The sequence below is a fragment of the Aptenodytes patagonicus genome, chromosome 13, assembly GCF_965638725.1.
Source record: "Aptenodytes patagonicus chromosome 13, bAptPat1.pri.cur, whole genome shotgun sequence".
In the NCBI taxonomy this organism is placed as follows: Eukaryota; Metazoa; Chordata; class Aves; order Sphenisciformes; family Spheniscidae; genus Aptenodytes; species Aptenodytes patagonicus.
In genome coordinates this window covers 3,067,251-3,089,955 of record NC_134961.1, presented here as the reverse complement: position 1 = coordinate 3,089,955, position 22,705 = coordinate 3,067,251, and the positions used below count along the sequence as shown (strand labels likewise).

The 22,705-nt window shown below is 40.1% G+C and overlaps 1 protein-coding gene across 3 annotated transcripts in view; it reads left to right on the top strand.

The window, feature by feature from the left end:
* IFT140 (intraflagellar transport 140) overlaps nt 1-22,705 on the top strand; it is a 91,117-nt gene that overhangs the window by 9,432 nt on the left and 58,980 nt on the right. For 2 of the 3 annotated variants that reach the window (XM_076351220.1, XM_076351219.1), the window contains exons 4-15: nt 908-1,029; nt 1,712-1,854; nt 7,476-7,651; nt 8,769-8,860; nt 10,045-10,151; nt 10,958-11,106; nt 17,075-17,278; nt 17,645-17,717; nt 19,214-19,305; nt 20,178-20,305; nt 21,981-22,098; nt 22,565-22,692. In XM_076351220.1, the coding sequence (XP_076207335.1) occupies nt 908-1,029; nt 1,712-1,854; nt 7,476-7,651; nt 8,769-8,860; nt 10,045-10,151; nt 10,958-11,106; nt 17,075-17,278; nt 17,645-17,717; nt 19,214-19,305; nt 20,178-20,305; nt 21,981-22,098; nt 22,565-22,692 (1,532 nt within the window). The remainder of the gene's footprint in view (nt 1-907; nt 1,030-1,711; nt 1,855-7,475; nt 7,652-8,768; nt 8,861-10,044; nt 10,152-10,957; nt 11,107-17,074; nt 17,279-17,644; nt 17,718-19,213; nt 19,306-20,177; nt 20,306-21,980; nt 22,099-22,564; nt 22,693-22,705) is intronic. The other variant, XM_076351221.1, reaches the window with a different exon arrangement.

The window sequence follows — 22,705 nt, the reverse complement described above, 5'->3', positions numbered from 1 at the left end:
TGCAGTTTGGTTCCCTAAGCACTGACATAATAACAACAATAAATAATAATCTCGAAATTCCAGCTGTGAGGCTGTAGCGTAAGTCAGTTTGTTGGGATGGTTAACATGTACGTCATGCTGAACTGTCTGTTTGCTTCTCTGCCTTCTCCGTTCTTTCCAGTCACCAGGGGTTTGGTGCTCATTCTGATCTGACACTGCAAAATGTGTGTTACCTTCAAAACCTGTGCCAGGCTCTGAGCACCAACTTATATTGACTACTGTTGAATTAATTAGCTAACCAGTCTTCCTTTCTTTAGCGTCTATGATTCTTTTAGTTATTAAGTTCTGTTTCTAAAAATGAATTCTTGTTGTACTTGAATGTCTACTTTGAAAGAGGAGGAAAGCTCTAGAAACTCTGAAATTCTTTCCTTAGATTTTCTGCATCCTGTGACTTCACATGTGTCTAATCATATACCCATGCTTATCTATGTCGGTGTTATATGCACTTACTCAGGGATGCATATCTTATGCTTTACTATCCCTTATCTCAATATCTTTTCTTTTAGCAATCAGACTGCTTGCAAGAAAAAAGTGGAAGGGGAGTTATCTAAACAAATATTTGCATATGCTCCTTACAGAGGAAAACCAAGGCTGTTCTATTTAATTGCTCTGGCAGTGTCATTTTACTAAGAATGCATATGACCAACAAGCTTTTTTAGATAACTTGATTTTAATTAGCAAATAATATAATGTTAAAGATAATTTTTATTCCTTGTGGCTTAGTTTTAAGTGGGAGTAATTGTACGTGTCAACTAAATGAAAGGAAAGGTGTTGCTCCGTCAATAAAATGTTCATGTGCACTGAGTAGCTAGAGTCTGGATTCTCATCTGTGTGCAAAGTGTAATGAATTAACTGTTGTCTTTTCTAGCATGGTGTCTTGGTTCTATGGAGAATGGACCAGCGAGGCAGAGTGCAGGGTCCTGCCCTGCTGAAACAAGAGTGTGGAAAATGTCTGTCTCACTGTGTCTTTCGACCACCCCCTCCTGGCGAGTAAGTATTGTGCCCTGTCAGAGCGTTGATAGACCAGGTCTTTCTCTTGTTCCACAGAAAGAAAATCCTACTCACAGACAACCCTTTTTTTAAATATATATATAAAAAAAAAAATTCTTCTCCTAACTGCCCTTTATTTCCAAGTTCTTCTCCTGCTCTAGTAGCTGGCTATTTGTGTCCTGTACGCAGCAATAGATCTTTTTGTTCATACCTTTCTCTCTGTTGCTGTTGACTCTTCTTCATTTAGTTCTTCTAATTAGCAATGTTGCTGATTGTGAAAAGCAGAAAGCACACTGAAAACACAATTATCCATGAAATTATTGGCAAGAATAATTAAATTAAAAGTCAGTTCTTAAACATTATTTTTCTTTCCTCTCCAAGCAGGAAATAGGAAACAGCTGTAGTAAAAAAAAAAAAAAAAAATTTTCCTTGTCTGGGACATTTCTGTTTCACATCTCTGTAAAAATAATAATGCTTATGGAAAAAAAGGTGAAACAATGCAAATGAAAACTAGTATTAAAATTTTACTTTGTATCTGTTTGAGTTTTTCCTTTTTCCAATCAGTGTATGAAACATCTATATTCTCTCTTTACAATATGTTTTATTAACTACTTATCCATTCTTTGAGATGGAAAGTACTCTGTTATGTAAGGAATTGGAAATTAAGTATCTCTGTTTGCAGGGACTTTGTACAGCTGGCAAAAGCAGCTGTGGGTGGTGATGAGAAGGCCTTGGATATGTTTAACTGGAGAAAAGCTGGAACGGGAGCACCTCTGAAAATGGGACTCCAGGAAGGACTGTCCTTCTTTATCACTTTGACAGATGGTAAGAGCAAAACCACTTTTCCAGTCTGCTGGAAATTTGTCTCCTTCAAAATAGCTCAGTGCACGATTGTCCTGTTTGCATATATCCAACATCTAGAGTATATCCATATATCCATCATATTCATATATCCAACAGGATAGAGTATTCACGGGAGTTGAAGAATGTTTGGTAAGAAGAAATGAATAAAACTATCAAAACCTTAGCATCTTCAGGGTGAGTCGTCTCCAGAAGGACACCATAGGTATTGGATTAGTCAGGTTCCCGAAGAAGTGGGTGTAAGGAAAGTGATCTCTAACACCTAAGTGTAAATAAAATCAGAAGTTGTCGGCATTTTGTGCAAAGCTTCAAAATAATGCGTTGTGGGTTTTTTTTTCTAGAAATAGGCAAATGCTGCTAGAACATACCTTTTAAAATAAATTATTAATTTACTTTTTCTCTCATGCTTTGAAATGAGGCTTCAGTCTAAGAAGCAAAAAAGTCTGAATATCTGTTTTGTTAGTTTTCTTCCTAATATTGTTTCTTGCCTGCAATTTGTCTTTTCCTCTCCCTTTTACTGTTCTGGGTACTAGTTTGTTCCCAGGTCATTTTCTACCTACCCCAGTTGTTCTCATGATGCCTTCTATCTCTCTAAGCTGTTAACTCTTTGGACAGGAGCCAGAATGTGTGTGACAAGTATTGTAATGAGTATGTTTCTGGTAGGTGATTTGAGTATGTAATCCTCTCGATTCAAGTGTTAACTACTCCAAAAAAACATTTAAGTTATGCTAGTTCTGCAGCTCAATTACAGTTTGATTCAGTGTTTACATTATCAAGAACCAGACCCATCATTTACACCAGTATAGCTTCTGTATGATTGCAGGAGTGGCATTGTCCAGCTGTATGTTTGTTTTGCAGAACAGTGGGCTGTACTTTCATTTGATTTGTGGGTTACAAGCCTCTTTACTAGACGTGAACCATTTAAATGAAAAAGGGGTGCAGGGCACTTCTTAAACGTGCAAAGAGAATCTTTGAGTAGCTGTGCCTGTTACATCCTCATGTTCAAAGCAAGTGTTGTGGTGGTATGCAGCTCCATCTAGGGACAGACTCTGTATCCTGCAAGTGGCTGTCCATGTCTCGTTTCTTGGGCCTCCTGTTCAAACTTCTCAAATTTCAGTCAAATGACAATGACTGTTTCTTTTGAGCAGTCTCATTGCCTAGGTTGATTTGGGCATATGTATTTAGGACCCAGTTCTTAATCTAGTTAGTGATCTGTCATAACTTCAGAATCAGTTAATGTTTGCGTAGGGTTTAAATGTGACCTGTAAACTTCCTCTAAAGTATGGATTATCAGCCCAAACTTGTTTAATAAAAATGAATTGGAAAAAAACCCATTCTTATTGCGTGCTTTTAAATATCTCAAAAGAGATTTGACTAAAGACAATAGAGCATCTTTTAAAGCAAAACTAAATAAACAATTAAGCTCCCCAAAAAAGCCCAAAACAAAACGAAAAAAACTCCTAAGTTTCAAGTATTTATTAGTCTAGCTATTTTTTGATGCTTCCAAAACACTGATCATTGCAGTAAAACAATAGATGCAATCCAGGTAATATGTTACACGAGATGCTTATCTGAAGAGAGGATACCTGAACTGATAACAATTTTCAGAGGTTGTTTTGCAACACTTCCCATGAGCACAAAGCATCATCTTAATTACTGAGCATTTGAGATGACTGGCACAGGTATTGGGACATAACCTGAATAGTGGAAGTAATCCTGATATTTTTACTGAACGCACCCTTGTTCATCTTCACTGCAGACTTTTTAGGTCACGAGTAATAATCCTCTTCTGGTCCCCTTTGTATTTGCTAAACTGCATACACTTTCTGCTGCTTTTTGTCTTCTGAATCTCAGAGTTATTTGCTCTACTTAATTAGCTCAGATTTGTTAACTTTTGAGATTAGTCTCTTGTGTGATACAGCATGAAAACTTTCTTAAAGTTACTCAGAAAGCTATAACCCTCTCCCTAACGACCTAAGTAGCTTCAAAATAGTGGGTAGTGTTATCTGTGTGATACCTGATACTTTGTACAGCAATGTCCAAGTACAGAAGGTTAATTTAACTTATGAAACAATTTCAGATGGCAAATAAAATCAAGGGACTGTCCATTTCTTGTAAAAGATCCCATAAAACTGAGATTCAGTGGATGATCGATTATTGCAAACTATTACTACAATAAACAGATATCTGTGTGATAGAAAATGCTACATTGGAGAACTATCCTAACAAACCCCGGTATCAGTACAGGCTGGGGGATGAAGGGATGGAGAACAGCCCTGTGGAGAAGGAATTGAGGGTACTGGTGGGTGAAAAATTGGACGTGAGCCAGCAATGCGTGCTCGCAGCCCAGAAAGCCAACCGTATCCTGGGCTGCATCAAAAGAAACGTGGCCAGCAGGTCCAGGGAGGGGATTCTGCCCCTCTGCTCCGCTCTGGTGAGACCCCACGTGGAGTACTGCATCCAGCTCTGGAGCCCTCAGCACAAGAAAGACATGGACTTGTTGGAGCAGGTCCAGAGGAGGGCCATGAAGATGATCAGAGGGATGAACACCTCTGCTGTGAGGACAGGCTGAGAGGGGGTTGTTCAGCCTGGAGAAGAGGCGGCTTCGGGGAGACCTTCTTGTGGCCTTTCAATACTTAAAGGGGGCTTATAAGAAAGATGGAGAGAGACTTCTTACCAGGGCCCATACTGATAGGACGAAGGGTAACGGTTTTAAACTGGCAGAGGGTAGATCTAGATTAGATATAAGGAAGAAAGTCTTTACTATGAGGGTGGTGAAACACTAGGTTATCCAGAGAAGTTGTGGATCCCCCATCCCTGGAAGTGTTCAAGCTTAGGTTGGATGAGGCTTTGAGCAATCTGATCTAGTGAAAGATGTCCCTGCGCATTACAGGGGGGTTGGACTAGGTGATCTTTAAAGGTCCCTTCCAACCCAAACCATTCTGTGATTTAACAAGAGAGATGAATCAAGTCATCTGTTCAATATTTTATTTCAGGGAGAAAATAAAGCAGTGTGGGAGGAGGTGGGAGAGGAGTTTAAATTTTTTTATATAGTTGGAATGTAGAGGATGATCACAGAATCATAGAATCATTAAGGTTGGAAGAGACCTCTAAGATCATCGAATCCAACCATCGACCCAACACCACCATGCCCACTAAACCATGTCCCTAAGTGCCTCATCTACTTGTCTTTTTAAATACCTCCAGGGATGGGGACTCCACCACTTCCCTGGGCAGCCTGTTCCAATGTTTCACCACTCCTTCAGTAAAGAAATTTTTCCTCACGTCCAATCTAAACCTCCCCTGGCACAACTTGAGGCCATTTCCTCTGGTCCTATCGCTTGTTACTTGGGAGAAGAGACCGACCCCACCTCGCTACAACCTCCTTTCAGGTAGTTGTAGAGAGCGATGAGGTCTCCCCTCAGCCTCCTCTTCTCCAGGCTAAACAACCCCAGTTCCCTCAGCCGCTCCTCATCAGACTTGTTCTCCAGACCCCTCACCAGCCTCGTTGCCCTTCTCTGGACACGCTCCAGCACCTCGACGTCCTTCTTGTAGTGAGGGGCCCAAAACTGAACACAGTATTCGAGGTGCGGCCTCACCAGTGCCGAGTACAGGGGCACGATCACTTCCCTGCTCCTGCTGGCCACACTATTTCTGATACAGGCCAGGACGCCATTGGCCTTCTTGGCCGCCTGGGCACACTGCCGGCTCATGTTCAGCCGGCTGCCGACCAACACCCCCAGGTCCTTTTCTGCCGGGCAGCTTTCCAGCCGCTCTTCCCCAAGCCTGTAGCGCTGCATGGGGTTGTTGTGGCCGAAGAGCAGGACCCGGCACTTGGCCTTGTTGAACCTCATACAGTTGGCCTGGGCCCATCGATCCAGCCTGTCCAGGTCCCTCTGCAGAGCCTTCCTACCCTCGAGCAGATCAACGCTCCTGCCCAACTTGGTGTCGTCTGCAAACTTACTGAGGGTGCGCTCAATCCCCTCATCCAGATCATCGATAAAGATATTGAACAAGACCAGCCCCAAAACTGAGCCCTGGGGAACACCGCTCGTGACCAGCCGCCAACTGGATTTAACTCCATTCACCACAACTCTCTGGGCCCGGCCATCCAGCCAGTTTTTGACCCAGCGCAGAGTCCACCTGTCTAAGCCGTGAGCCGCCAGCTTCTCTAGGAGAATGCTGTGGGAGACAGTGTCAAAGGCCTTCCTGAAGTCCAGGTAGACCACATCCACAGCCTTTCCCTCATCCACTAGGCGGGTCACCTGGTCATAGAAGGAGATCAGGCTGGTCAAGCAGGACCTGCCTTTCGTGAATCCGTGCTGGCTGGGCCTGATCCCCTGGTTGTCCCGCTCACGCCTTGTGAGTGCCCTCAAGACAAACCGCTCCATAATCTTCCCCGGCACCGAGGTCAGGCTGACAGGCCTGTAGTTCCCCGGATCCTCCTTCCGGCCCTTCTTGTAGATGGGCGTCACATTGGCAAGCCTCCAGTCGTCCGGGACCTCCCCCGTTAACCAGAACTGCTGATAAATGATGGAGAGCGGCTTGGTGAGCTCCTCTGCCAGCTCCCTCAGCACTCTCGGGTGGATCCCATCCGGCCCCATAGACTTGTGAGCATCCAGGTGGTGTAGCAGGTCATTGACTGCTAATATATAAGTGATAATATATTTGCAAGAGTTTTGGAAATTAAAACATTCTTTTTAGTTAGATACATCATACTGCCTCTTGGGTACAACATTTTAGCATGGATCCTTAATGTTCCTTCTTATACATTTGTGTTTTCTACTTCAGCTTTTGGGGGAAAATATTATTTTATTTCATAGGTTTTTTTGATTTGCATTGGTTTGAAATGCCACGTTTATATGATATCATGATTTGCTAAGGAATTGTGTGTGTGTGTGTGGCATGAGATCTGTCAGATTTCGATGACTTCATTTGTTTGGGTGATTTCTGTAATACCCTTTGCAAACTAATTCTAGGGTTTTTCACTGGGTAGACCTGTGCGTGATTTATACAGTATTACAATTCAACCAAATGATAATGGCTTTTAAAATGTTATGTGCTGTAGTTGCCAAGTCACACACTATGTTGTCAGTGTTCTTAGAAAGGCACTATCCCGTTTGCCTGTGAAATTAATGCAGAAAAGCTGTATTGTGTGTGTGTGGTGGAATGTTTCTAAACAATGAAGAACTTCATATCCAGTCTTCCATAATCTAGATGCTGCTGTAAACTGTACCAATTCTTGGCTACTGTTCTTCTTTCACAAATTATTATTAATACTGAAGACTTCAGAAGCCATCAGTCATGCACACATATGCAGAAAGTTTACTTTTAGTTTAAAATTATTTAAATGATTCCCCTCTGGATTTCCTAGACGGGGAAAAAGTGAGTAAGTTTTTTGTTTTATTGCTCTGGTCAACTATCATAGTCTGCATCCTGAGACAAACTAGAAGACAAAAGAATTGTGATTATTTTTACCTTTTCAGCACTTGAGGAATAATTTATTAAGGTAGAGAGCAGCAACTTTGATTTTTGTAGCTAAAAACTGTTAACTAGAAACTATACCTTGTTTATGTGTACTACAGGTTCTGTGCATTATGTGAGTGAGAAAGGAAAAACAAGGCATGTATTGTCCACAGACGGTCTGGTCCAAAAGCTTCTGTTCATGGAGGAAAGAGATGTTTTAGTTGTAATAACAGAGAACCTGCAGTTGTCCTTGCATGCAATTACTCTTGAGGGAGAGGCAGAAGAGCTCATGAAGGTAAGAGTCAGACTACAGGGTAAAGTTGCGATGTTTAATCTTTATAAGAAGTTGTTAGGGTTTTTTTGATTGTCACTTTTTTGCTTACAAATGAATCAACTCTCATTTTTGTTTCTCAGATAATACCTTGATAAGCAAATATATGCTCATTTAGAAGTGGAACAGAGTGATGTGTTATTGAACTTGGAAAGATGGTTTTCATCTTGCCTTCCCGTTTTTTCTTAGTTTCTTTCATTTTGACCCTATGTTAATCCTTTTACACTTCATTTACCTTGTCTTAGTGAATTAGAGAAGAATTGAAAATTCCAGTATAATCAAATATTTGTTAAAATGTCTTGTGGATAAATAGTTAATAATCCGTGTCCTCGTTTTTTTTTTATCATCAGTCGCTCAGAGCTGTCTTGTCTTTCAGATTAGTAGGAGCAGTACCTCCTCTTGGTGATATTTTCTTTGTCTGCAAATCTGAAAGATGGTTTAGTTCTCACATTGTGAAAGTATTCTTCACAGCTGCAAAGACTAGGAAGCTTTTAAAAAACAACAACTCACAAGTCACAGAATCACAAATAATAACGTAGTGACTCAAAAATTACTGTGTAGGGACAAAAAACAAACTGACCTCATCCAAGACTTATAATGAACTTGGCTCAAATAAAATACTGCTTGGGGGGATGGAACCCAAACCTTCACCTTCCTAAGATTCGCCCCCCCCCCCCCCCCCCCAAATCAAAAAAGACTGGGCACTTCTGTATTACAGGAGTGTCCACTTCTTATTAATCATTACTTATTTTTGACTAGGAGTAAGATTTGGTGTTTCACATTTTAAAGCAATCTTTATCAAGTTCTAAGAGAAGATCTAGTACAAGAGAAAAAACTGTTCCTTACCTACTTAATTAACCCACCACGAGGTTTCTTTTATTGAATTTATACATCATATACTTGATGCATTTAGCAGTGATCACTGCCTGAGAGAAACTATTGGTCTATCTGAACTGACAGACAGGTCTAGTTATTCTTATATTTTAACTTTTTAGCCAAACTAGGCAATTCAGATGCTTACTGTCTTTCAGTGTGTTCCTCCTACCTACTGTAAAGTTATTTATTTACTTATGGTTAACAGGTGAAGTTGAGTGGGAAGATAGGTCATTCTGCAGACATCATTTTAATAGACCATAGCCTTGTTGTTACAGCACTAGGCGAGACGGTCATCAGGTAAGAATCCTGTTTTAAAGCTGTTCTGGCTGCCCGTGAGAAGTGCCAGCTAAAAGGTTTATGGTTTGCACTGAATATTTTACTGAACTGGTGGGTTTTGGTTTTTTGTTTTTTTTTTTTACCAATAATGAAAAAACTCCCAATATTTTCTAATTTTGTTTCTCAAAATAAATAGATAAATGAAATGAAAAATCTGTTTCCTTGAGGACAAAAAATAATTCTATATCTCTTTCTTTCTCTCTAGTTATTTTATTTTGTCAAGCAGTACTACCCAAATCTGTTCCTTTCTTGAGTGCTGTTATTGATTTCTTCTGAAAATATATCCATTTGGGTTTTTTGCATGAAAAAGATAGCCACTTTGCTGTTCTGTCCATTGTTATTGTCTGATTCTTAGCATAGTCATAGCATCAGCAACAGGAAAAAAAGTGCTTGCTTTTCAGGATGTTTCTCTGTTACTGTAATATAAGACAAGTATTTGGGTTACTTCTATCCCTAACTCTTTAAACTAAGTATGTTACTTTGCCATGCTGCTATGTTACCATGTCTGTATTTTTTATCTTTTTGCATATTTTTAAAAAAAGTGTTAAATCTTTTTTTCTTGTCTCTACTATGACTTGTTCTACCTGTTTCCTCTACTCTTTTTTTGCGGGTGGGGGGGTTCCATTAACATCAGTAGTTCACTTTCTTGAGCCTCTCTCTGCTACTATCAGACAAAATCATGTGTTAATTTTGTGAGAATGTGATAAAGACCAAGTATCAAGAAGGAATATGTTTGACAATGTTTAGTTCTAGAAAATACATCTAGAATCCAAAGGACTACTGGTTAACCAAGGAATATTCTTAAAATAGAGGAGGAAGCATAAGTAGGGAGGAAGAAAATTGCAACTAGACCTCACTTCTTTTCTTTTCTTTTTTTTCTTAAAGCTGGGTTTGCTTCTGACTCCTTTCTTCATAGGAGAATATCACAAAACATGCTGTAGATTAAAAAGTCAAAGGAAAAGGAAGGAGATTGCTAAGAAATTCACATTCCAGAGGCAGCTGCTGGCAATTTAATTTTAAAAATTGAATGATCTGGGCATTATGGAAATAGCAAATTAATGCCATGTACAGCATCCTATTGACTGTGTTTAGCAAGACACCTGGAAGGAAAAGCATTGTTAACACTCTTGTTTTGTGTACCTTAGATTCTGGGATTTGGACCGAGATGAGAACTATGTGCTCTCCCCAGATGTGCAATTTGGCTTTGAGGGAGGAGAATGTATTAACTGTGTTTCTTACTGCAGTGCTAAAGGTGAGAAATAACATGGCAGCTGTGATCTCTGGATCCTAAACCTTGTCAAACCTCAGCCTTCAGTGCCCTGTAGTCATTTCACTATATTTGTCTTGTTACTGAGGGTTTCAGTAACAGCATGTGATGTAGAAGCCTTTTAGTTCAGATCAGGAGTGTGCTTTTGAAGGTACAATGAGATCATTCAATAGTCACCACGCTTTGTCTCAGTGTGGAGTTGTCTCCCGGCACACAAGCTGGATTCCCTTTGAGGACGCTGCACTGGTACAATATTCCTGGAGTATACCTAATGCACTCCAACATGTTACAGGCTTTCAGTCTACAAGCCCACACTAGAGCTAACGCGAAGTAGAACTTGCCAAACATGTATAGCGTGGACATCAGGTCCTTAAAACTGATGTTTTCTACAGAGCTACTCCTGTGCATCACCTTGTTTGCCAGTGGAGGCATAGCTAGTGTCTGCTAGTATGGTTTTCAGTGGTGACTTGCCCATGGTGACTACAAAACCAGCTATTCAAAAATATATGGTTAAAATGAAATCATTGTCTGATACATTTAAAAGATAACTTCATCTGGTAGCTTAGAAAATGGGCCTTACCATGTGAAACTTCTCCCATTGTTTCTTCAGAAAGTTTCTTCAGTTCAGGACTAGGATGCTGGTTTGCAGGAAGGCAAAGAAATGGATGCTACTAGAAGAAGGCTTCTCAGTACCTTAGAACCAGAGCTAGGCTGCCTGCTACTTTGTATAATGTGGATTTGTTTTTCTGAAGTTTAAGATATGAAATGCCTAAAAGGTTTGTGAATGGCAGGTCTCTTAGCAGCTGGTACTAACAAAGGGAGAATAGCTATGTGGAGGAAAGCAGCAGGATCCGATCAGAGCATACGGGCTTTGGAGGGCAAGGAGAAGTGGAAGCTCCAGGCACCTACGGAACTTGAAGGAAATGTCATTCAGATAAAGGTAAGACAGGAAGGAGTCGTCTTGCATGTTAGTAGGACTTCACAAACATTAGATGAATAGATCATCTTTGTGAAACAGATGAATATGATCGCTATCATACAGATATATGCACCAGTAGAGGCTGGTCCTCCTTCAGAAGAAGGAGGAAAAACCGTCAGGATCAAGTAACTTTTAAAATTGAAATGGGCAGAAATATTACCTGTTTGTAGCTATTCTGTTACAGGCAGGGTTGAAATGCTCAGCAAGATAACACACTGAAATGCAAATACATCTCTCTGTTTGGGAGAACTAGCAGTCATGGCATCCTTAAATCCAAACATCTCTCCATTATATGTCTCATTGACAAACCCTTTGGATTCAGCACCCTGAAGTTATTTTCTGGAAAAGATAGATTGTCAGAAATGTCAAATTTACATAAATTTATTAAAATAGCAAGCAAGAAAATCTGACTAAATGCATGATTTTATTTGTAGATAATTTTCTACTTTTTAGTCACTTTCTCAATGTAAAGTTTGCTCGTACTAGTAGTTGCAAAAATAAAAAGATGTATTTACAACCAAATATTCTTTGGTGAGATGTGCCATCTAGAAGGGAATGCTGTATTTTTACACACAAAATGATGTTTTCAGCTGCTTTTTTGTCAGAAAATGTTTCTTGTTTGCTAGATAATATCTTCATGTGTGACAGTGTCAGACTAGATGTGGATGACAAGTTTTCTCTTACAGATTTGCAAAACTTTTTTTTTGCTTTAAAACATTTCTACTGCTATTTACAGTATTTTTAATGCTGAAGGTTATGACAATACATAGCAGCATTATATTTATTTTTTAACCCATTGTCTGTTAAGTGTTAGGGTGCAGCATTTTTATTTATTTGAAATAATTTCATTTGTCACAGTAAGCTTAATGTAATTCTATACTTATTAGCATTTTGATATATGCAAAAGAGAAATGCTGAGTGTTACAATTGTAAATTTAAATTTTAAAAGTTTTACATTAACAGTTAGTTAGCTTTTTTGACCACCACCATTCTACTAAAAGGCAAAGCTTGTGCTTTTAGGTTCTCCAGCATTTTTTGTTTTGTTTGTTTGTTATACCCTATTATTAAGTTTTTTCTAGGTTTTTTTAGAGTTTCTGTTATAACTTAGATTATTCTGTTGCTGTGCTTAATATGTGAGAACAATACCCATTATTTTTTGGAAGGAATGAAAATCAAACAAATATATCTGGTGCCTTTCAAGAGAAAGTAATTTTATGTTTTCTTTTATTCTGTTTTCACATAAGAATGGAAAGTATTTAAAAAGTAATGGCATTTGCTTGTTCTGGGTTGGCATATAGCGAGGGTCTGTATCAGAGTCCTACTTACAAAATTAAAACATAAGTACTATTAAAGTGGAGAACCCAAATCTTTTGTTAAGATGCTTCAGTAACAAAAGGTCCAGGATATAGGAAATAGTGTGTGCCATTAGTATATCATACATCTGCTAATAAGTTGAGGGAAGGGAAGAGATATAGGTGTTTATGTCAGCTTGACCATTCAGGCATTTTCCAGATAACAGGATATGGAGTGCTGTCCAGAAATAGCACCTTGTTCCCAATGTTTGTTAGCATAAACAAAAGCATTGCCAAACAATTGTCAACAATCACTGTGGTTTTATCTCATGTTATAAAGCTGTCTTTAATTATGGAAACTCTAGATTATTTTTTATTGTAATCCCTGCATTCCAAAAAATATTTTGTAAAAGATTTTAAAAATCGTTACATGTGGAATCTTTTTGGTAATTCCTATAAAAGCCTTTTCCTACATTACCTTGAAAAACTCAGGATAAAAAGCCTTATACCATGGTGAGGTCAAAAGGCAGCAATAACTTCACTTGACTCCTTGCCAACCTCATCTCTTTTCAACCTGATACAGTAGCTTCAAAAGAGAGGTGGTTGGGAAATGCACTCTAGCTCATCTGTTGTGCAGCACAGTATCTAGTTAATTGTAACTAAGCGCCATTAAAAAGAAAACCTCAAACAAACCATGCAAAATAGCTTTATTTCTTAGACCATACTGTTGAATAAAATAAAATTATTTCCAAACACAACTATTTAAATCAGTGTTGTTGGAAAGGTATAGCCACAGAAGTATCAGTATGTCAGGAAATTAATATGAAACTTCAAATAACGTTGAGGGAAGCAGAGGCCTTAGACGTGGCATATCCCTAGAGTTTATAGAGCTTATCAGTTGTGCAAGGACAGAGAAGTTCTTGGACTTCAAAGGGATTTTCTGCAGCTCCGAGAAACTTTGTAATTTATCTAGCCCATGAAAGTACGTCTGTATGAATGGTCTCTGGCAGATTGAAAAAAAACAAACCACACACAAAAAACCAACCCCAAACCCCTCTGCGTCTTCCCTGGCCCAGCCCTGAGGGAGCTCCTATGCTGAAGCTGTGCAGTGAACTATGGACTGTGCTTATCGAGGAGCATTATTGATGGTGTGTAGCAACTCAGGAGTAGCACCCTGCACCCCCACGCATAGTTACAGCTTCCAGACTGGAGTTTGGATTGCTTCTGGCTAATGTGGTATGTACGAAGAGTTCACGTGTAGTCAGCTGGTTGCCACAATGCTTTCTGACAAGAATCATCCTTTGGTAGGAATAAACATAAATAATGTCAGACACGCTTGTTTAACTGTGAACTTAGAAAGAAAGAATGAAAATGGGAGCATTACTTTCTCTGTAGTAATACAATTCATCAGCTGCGTGTTAGAAACTGTGTCTTTGCAAGCCATCTTGGAAACAGATCTTATCTTTCTCCCATTGAATTTTGTACGGTATTTTCAGTTTCAGAATTGCTCAGTGTAGGTGCTATTTTTCAGTCTTAAAAGGGGAGGGAAAGATAACCTTCATAGAACTCATTGAAAAAGAAATAGCTGGAACATGGAGATTCTTCCAGGAGAAGGGAGTTGGAAGCCACCGTGCTGCCAGAATTGCCATTACTGAAACTTGGTGGGACGAATCCCATGACTGGAGTGTGGCTGTCAATGGCTACAGGCGAGGAAGGAGTCATGGAGGGGTTGCCCTCCACATCAAGAAATAGATTGTGAAGAGCTGTCTCTGAAGAATAGCCACGAGCAGGTTGAAAGCTTATGGGTAAGAATTAGACTGAGGCAACAAAGGGAACCTTGTGGTGGTTGTTTACTACAGGCTGCCTGATCAAGGGGAACCTATTGACGAAGCCTTCTTACTCCAGCTACAGGAGGCATCACGCTCGCAGTCTCTCATCCTGCTGGGGGACTTCAACCACCATGACATCTGCTGGAAAAGTAGCACAGTGAGCTGTAGGCAATCCAGGAGGCTCCTGGAGAGCATTGAGGGTAACTTCTTAAGCCAGGTAATAGACAGCCCTATCAGAGGGAATGTGATACTGGACCTGATGGTCACAAAAGCAAGTGAGCTAATTGGTGACGTCAAGATTGGAGGCAGCCTGGGCTGCAGTGATCATGCACTGGTGGAGTTGGCAGTCCTGAGGGATATGGGTCAGGCAGAGAGTAAAGTCAGGACCCTGAATTTTAGGAAAGCAAACTTCCAGTTGTTCAAGGAGTTAGTCAATAGGATCCCCTGGGAAACTGCCCTCAGGGACAAGGGAGCAGAACAGAGCTGGCAGATCTTTAAGGATGCCCTCCATAGAGCACAAGAGCTCTTGATCCCCAGATGTAAGAAATCGGGAAAGGAAGGCAAGAGACCAGCATAGATGAGTCAAGACCTGCTGATCAAACTAAAGGGCAACAAGGAAATGCACAGGCAGTGGAAGCAGGGACAGGTATTCTGGGAAGAGTATAGGGATGCTGCCTGGTTGTGTAGGGATGGGGCCAGGAAGGCCAAGGTGCGGCTGGAGCTGAACTTGGCAAGGGATGCAAAGAATAATAAGAAGGGCTTCTATAGGTATGTCAGCCAGAAAAGGAAGGTCAAAGAAAGCGTACCCCCCCACCCCGATGAACACAACTGGCAAACTGGTAACAACGGACAAGGAGAATGCCGAGGTACTCAACAACTTTTTTGTCTCAGTCTTCATTGGCAACCTCTCTTCCCACACCTCTCAAGTGGATAGACCTCAAGGCAGGGACTGGGGGAGCAAAGTCCCTCCCACTGTAAGAGAAGATCAGGTTCGAGACCACCTGAGGAACCTGAACATCCGTAAGTCTATGGGACCTGACGAGATGCATCCCAGAGTCCTGAGGGAATTGGCTGATGTAATTGCCAAGCCACTCTCCATGATATTTGAAAAGTCATGGCAGTCAGGTGAAGTCCCTGATGACTGGAAAAAGGGAAACATTGCACCCATTTTTAAAAAGGGTAGAAAGGAGGACCCTGGGAACTACTGACCTGTCAGCCTCACCTCTGTGCCTGGGAGTATCATGGAACACATCCTCCTGGAAGCTATGCTAAGGTACATGGAGGACAGGGAGGTGATTAGAGACAGCCAGCATGGCTTCACCAAGGGCAAGTCCTGCCTGACCAACCTAGTGGCCTTCTATGATGGAGTGACTACGTCAGTGGACATGGGAAGGACTACAGATGGCGTCTGTCTGGACTTCTGCAAGGCCTTTGACATGGTCCCCCACAACATCCTTCTCTCTAAACTGGAGAGGTATGGATTTGCTGGATGGACTGTCGGGTGGGTGAGGAATTGGTTGGATAGTTGCATCCAGAGGGTAGTGGTCAACAGCTCAATGTCCAGATGGAGATCGGTGATGAGTGGCGTCCCGCAGGGGTCCGTATTGGGACCAGTACTGTTTAATGTGACACAGACAGTGGGATCGAGTCCACCCTCAGCAAGTTTGCAAATTACACCAAGCTGAGTGGTGCACTTGACAGGCCTGAGGGACAGGATGCCATCCAGAGGGACCTGGACAAGATCAAGTGAACCTTATGAGGTTCAACAAGGCCAAGTGCAAGGTCCTGCGCCTGGGTCAGGGCAACCCCCAGTATCAACACTCTGTTGGAGCGGGTCCAGAGGACGGCCACAAAAATGATCAGAGGGATGGAACACCTCTGCTATGGGAAAAGGCTGAGAGAGTTGGGGTTGTTCAGCCTGGAGAAGAGAAGGCTCTGGGGAGACCTTATTGTGGCTTTTCAATGCTTAAAGGGGGCTTATAAGAAAGATGGGGACAGACTTTGTAGTAGGGCCCATAGCGATAGGACAAGGGGGAATGGTTTTAAACTAAAAGAGGGGAGATTCAGACTAGATGTAAGGAAGAAATTTTTTACGATGAGGGTAGTGAAACACTGGAACAGGTTGCCCAGAGAGGTGGTGGATGCCGCATCCCTGGAAGTGTTCAAGGTCAGGTTGGACAGGGCTCTGAGCGACCTTATCTAGTTGAAGATGTCCCTGCCCACGGCAGGGGGGTTGGACTAGATGACCTTTAAAGGTTCCTTCCAACCCAAACTATTCCATGATTCTATAAGGAGAGAAGTGTACTTTTGGACCCCTTTATTTATCCATCTGATTTAGCACTCCTTGCTAGGGAATTTGAACTACATTGACTGAAAGGGTTATCAAAACTGCAGAAAAGAATATGGTAATCAAAAAAGAATCTATGCATGCAACTTGCTTTTACGGATCGCAGCATTATTAAGCCCTTTAAATATGTGATGCTGTCTTGCAGTAGTAAATATAAGGTGGTGCAATAATATCTTAAGAAAGAAAAGTGGGTTTAATTTAAAAAACAGCTCCTCCGTTAGACTAAGGGAGTCTGAGTAGCTGGGTAACAAGCATAATAGTTTTAATCTGTAATTATTCCTAGTCATTGACTATAGTTGTGTTTAGATAGTAGGACTTTGTATATGTATAAAAATGTTTATTCTATCCTACCCCTTGTCATCTGTCTTGGGACATTGCTGTGACTATCAAGATCTGAGATGAATTTGTGCTGCTTTTTTTTTTTTTTTTTTTTTTCCCTTCTTTCTTCCCATTGTGTGCAGTGGGGCTCCCGAAAAAATCTGCTGGCAGTGAACAACATCAGCTCTGTGGTGATCCTCAGTGAGCAGGCCATGTCATCTCATTTTCATCAGCAAGTGGCTGTTGTACAGGTGTCTCCCAACCTGTTTAATGTGACCTTCTTCAGCACAGGAACCACACACAGTCTTCGTGTTGATATGAATGTTAATGGAGTCTTCGCTACTAAGGTTAATTGGGGTTTTTCATTTATTTGCTTGATCATTTGCCTGGTTAGGTGTATGGAGACCAAACTTTCTAAGTCTTTAATATAACCCTTCTCTGATATTCAATTTATTGTGTAATGGAAGTATTGTTACGATGGTAGCAATGATGCTGTGGTGGAGCTGCTTTTCAGATAGCACAGTGACTCAGTAATTCTCTGGGTGCTGACCAGAGAACTTCTGGGTTACCAAAACCCTTCCAACTCAGTATACAGAGGAACTAGTGAATGGTGGCTATTGTGTGGAAGGTCTTGCTCTGTTATTGCATGAATTCCTGTATGATTCCAAAAGAAACTGAATGTATATATTCTTTTGCTTTTTTGATTGGTTTAGGATGCTGTAGTATTCTGGAATGGGAAGCAAGTTACTGTCTTTGAGTGTTCAGGAGATACCTTCAGAAGTGCAGGTAGGACTTAGAACACTGATCAGAGTTGCAATGGTTCTCTTCCTCCAAAGTTACACTTTCTCTTCATTCATGATAGCTGATGGACTGTAATCATAAGTGCAAAGTGAAAAATGTTATTAACACTAATTTGACTTCATATTCCCATTTTGCAGAATAGAAAGATTAGGGTATAAAAATCATCAACAAAATCAGAACTCAAATGCCAACTCCTACATCTGTGCTTTACTCACTAAATATGCTGGGATATAATGTGTGGGTTAACCTCCGAATATGTTGGTATTCCTGTATATGAGTAGCAGTGCAGCAACAGAGGTAAAACTGAAGGTGCTGTGAATCTGTAGGCATAAAATTAAAATATATATCCTCTTAACCTCTGTTAACCCAATCCTGGAAGTACCTTAAGACTAAATGTGCTTCATTCATAGAGTTCCTGAGGCCAGTCACCCACTCGGATGCCTTGACAAAACCAAGTATCTTGTTGCTGTTTCCCACAGATTAGATGTACACCTGACTGTCACACCTAGACTTGAAAGTATCCTCAGAACTAGCATATCATATAGGGCCTTGCACAAAACATGATATGAGGATAAGGCTGCCTCTTTTTATCTTTTAAGTAAATCATTCCAACAGTTGATCAAGAACAGATTTTTTTTGCTACTTTTGTAGCCATAGCTCCTGTTGCCTTCTACAGATAGGTCATGATGATGGCTATTGAAGGCTTTTCTGTTTTGCTTGGGAGAAAGTGTAATCGAGGTTACATAGCACTTACATAGGAACTGGGAAGGAATAGGTTTTAGTCCCAGCTGTCAGGAAAATCTGTTCCATAAATTGCTGTATAAACAGGTAAGTCACGTACATTAGTTTCTTCTGTGATTAATTCTCCCTAAATATTTCTGCCTTGAGAAACAGGTTATGCAGAATTCCATCAATCCCATCCAAAAGTTTGAGAGTTTAGGCTTTGTCTTTTAAGAACCATCAAGTGTTTTCTGAGAAGTGGCTTAACTTGTCTATATTTACTCATTTATTTTATAACTTTTCCATGCTGAATCAATGCATTATTACCACCAAGGTCCCAACAGTCTACAACACTCATGAAATTATTTAAGAGCCACTCTTCTTTTCTGACAGAGATTCCTTTATCACTCTTCAGTTGTAGTTCAATGAAGGAAGGATTGAATTCTTTTAATGGAACCTCACATTGCACTAGTCTTTTTTCTTCCTTTCACCCACCATATCAACTCTTTCCCCTTCCTCTCCCACTTGTTTTCATGGGCAGAGTGTACAAAACACCTGTTTTCAGTAGGAGTCCCAGCTTTTGGTTGTAGTGGCAGAATGGAAGAAGGCTGCAACACCACGGAGTTCGGGAATCAGTAGAGACTGACGGATTGAAAAAAGGATTTGGTGCAAGATAGTGGAAATTGAATACTTTTAGTCAAAATTCCATTTTTTCTTTTTTTTTTTCTTTTAAAAAAATCTGTTTATTGTGATTGTTCCAGGCTCTTTTCTTTGTGACTCTCCAGTTCTGTCTGTGCATGGAGAAAATCTGTACACAGTTGAGCCGTATCGGGTCCAGGTCCGCACTTGGCAGGTAAGGGCTGATGAAACCATGAAGCAATGAATATGCCTTATATTCTTCAAAGATTGGTGTTACAGCTTAAAAGTTAACTGGATGTTCTGTAAATCTATTAACTCTACCTTTGTCATAGAAAAAATATTTTGAGTATTTCAGCAGAAAGATCTTTGACCTTTTGTATTCTTTAAAAAGTCTGTCACTTTAAATGCTACTGCACTGTAACTAATAAGTATTTATAAAAGAAAACAGAATTCTGTAAGGGCCAGACTCTGAGGATCAAAATTGCATGCAGGTTGAATATGTATATGTATATTACTGACAGGAAAATGAACATACTGAATATTCTTATAATGAAAAATACACCCTGCATATTCTGTGTGTTCCTACAAAATCTTTTTGGTTTTGCTTAACCTTTGCAGCCTCCAAAAAAGAGAAATCTAATTATCAGAGTTCTATGATACATAATTTTATTTAAGAAATAAATTTTGTATTCAAGAATGGGTGGGATTTATCACAATAAGGACTGATTTAATTAATATATTTATTTTTGCAGCTGTATATTAAAGGACCTTCAGGGACCTGTATTTCTGTATCCCTCCTAGTTGGAAAAAGTTGTATTATTGAAGAGGAAATTGTTGTAGAAGGATACTTCTAAATTTTGATTTTTTTTTTTTTGAGGCTATACATCCAGCTTTCAACCTGAAACACAGATTGCATTTGTAGAGACCGTGTGTGTGTGTGTGTGTGTGTGTAGTTCCTCTCATTTTGCTGGTAGTGATTTGTCTAACATAGAAGTTCAGCAGTTAGTTACTTAACTTGGTGACAAAATAAGTCCCTTCTAGTTAGACTCTGAACACACAAACCTGGTGTTACACGTTTCTTCTCAGGGCACAGTTAAACAGCTGCTGGTGTTCTCTGAAGCAGAGGGGAATCCGTGCCTCTTGGACGTCTGTGGAAATTTCCTGGCTGTGGGAACTGATTTGGCTCACTTTAAAATCTTTGATCTCTCTCGCAGGTATTAATAAGCCTTTTAAAAACATCTGTTTATAATTGAGCGTATATTTTGTGGGGAGGGGGAAATCTTTAGTTGGTTTTGATCTGATGAAAAGTGATAGCCGCTTTGAATCTTGAGACAATACATGCAGCCTATGTGAACTGATGGCCTGTCCCTAAAGCAAGGGAAGAGCCACAGAATTATTAGACAAATCATGGGATGAGTAACAATAATAATAATAATTTTTAAAAGAGGATATTGTGAGGGATATTTCTGTGTATTTGAAAGCGGGTGGAGAATTTATGGAGGATCAAGAAAAGGATGTCACATGTTTCTGCTGATAACTTGACCAAGACCATAATCTCAGAAGTGTTGAAATAAAGAAAGAAAAAAAAAAAGCTAGGTCTCATATCTCCTCATAAATCAACAAACTTGATTCAGTGAATCCATGGAGGAAGTGAACCTACAATTGTGGGTACTCTGTTCTTCCTCCTGTTTAGGTTAAGAGAGAAGTTTATTTGACTTTGTGTGTTCCCATGCTGACAAACAGCTGTGGCATGAAAAAGATATGTGCCTGACATGACTCCCAGTTCGAAAATTTATCTGCTAATGAAAAATGTAATTTTGAAAACCTGAAAAACCTCAAGAGTGAAATGGATTCTGTTCTTCCTTACATACTGTCACCAGAGGAATGCTGAAGTCTAGTTAGTTACCCACTTGGAAACTCGTTACCTGTGTTGAGATGGCACAAATTCTGCATGGGACACAACTTGCAAGTTATTGGATTTGGGCAGGTTGTAACTAGCACAAATATTGGATTATGATGTTTGATAGTGGAGAAAAAGTAGCTTAACTCCTGCATGCTATGTTAAATTTTTGTGGCTGGTCATGAAAATACCTCTTCTCAAATGATGACAGTATAGCGCGCTCTAATTTCAAAGCAAGCATAGTTGGCTTAGAATAAATGAGAGGTCTAAACATGTAACCCAAGAATGTTATTTTTACAGAATCAAAGTTTTCTTCCGTGGGATTGTATTATTGGTCTAAATTACTGCCACTTCTTTCTGTCACATTCTTTTGATTCATAAGACTTGTCCTCTTTGTTGCTGAATGATCACTGGGTTTGTATCTATACCGGCAGTAAGATTCTTTTGAGATAATAAAAAAGTGGGGGGTAGGGTAGGGAAGGGTGGGTGTTAAGTATGTGGATGATACAGTCTTTTGGAACTTTTGTACAGAGGGAAAGTGACCAGTAAGATGATATAAATATCACCCCCCAATGACATTTCTTTCCTCCTGCTCCACAGTGTGTTTTGCATAGACAGAACTTTTACGTGATGGGCTATATTGAACATTCATGGTACTGTTCAACTTACTTATGCAGGAAAAACAGACCTCTAACTTCAAAATTCTGGTAGGATGTTCTTGCTGTATAGCCCTGTTTTGGGAATCCTGTAGGAACATTGAAGTTTATTCTTGCTGATTCACTGAGGAAAGAGTGTCTCATTAACTTCTTCCTGAAAGAAAGGCAGGTTGCAGCAATTCTCTGGAGAGGAAGCTGGAGTCTGGGGCAGTGGTGTCATAAGGTTGAAATAGTTTGTTTTTAAAAGTCTTACCCATAATTTGAAAAATGTTTTGGCTGATGCATATTGCCAGTTGCTTGCCACCATATGATTATGTTTATTCCTTTCTACAGAGAGGCAAAAGTGCACTGCAATAGCAAGAATTTCTCTGAGCTGTTTCCTGGCCTTGGAGGCATTGCATCTGTCAAGTGCAACGCTAATGGCAATAAAGTCAGCATCCTTGTTAGCAAGGTGAGGCAAAGCTCTTCGCTTACTGCCCTAGGACCTGACCATCAGTTAATAGACTGGTGCAGTTCAAGAAGATTACTGAAGACACAAGATTCACTTCTCAGAAATAAACCTACGTGTTCTATGCAGTGTATTGGGTCTTGAAATATCATGTCCAGCATGTAACTAAACGCTAAAATTAAGGTATGTTAAGGTTTTGTACGTGTGGTGAGAAGAACGACCCAGAAAAGGAAGCAATATTTCAGTTACAAAAGCTACTTCGTAGCATTTCAAAGAAATCAAAGGCTAACTTGCTAGAATAGAAAAACAGCAAGAAGTTTTCTGATAGTTCTTCCAAAGAATGTTCTTATGTGATTACCAGTAAACAAAACTGAGAGCGTGAATCAGATGAGATAAACATACCATCTGAACTTTACCTTTTTTCTTTTTGACTGCATGCTTCAGCAGCTTTTGTTTTCCCTTCTTGTAGGCGGATGGGAACATTGATTCCAAGATCTGTTTCTATGATGCTGAAATGGACAAAGTTACGCTCTTTGATTTCAAGGCTGAACAGGGAAATGGTAGAGAGAAGCTTTCTTCCGGACAAGGCATTGACAAGTAAGAAGCTTTT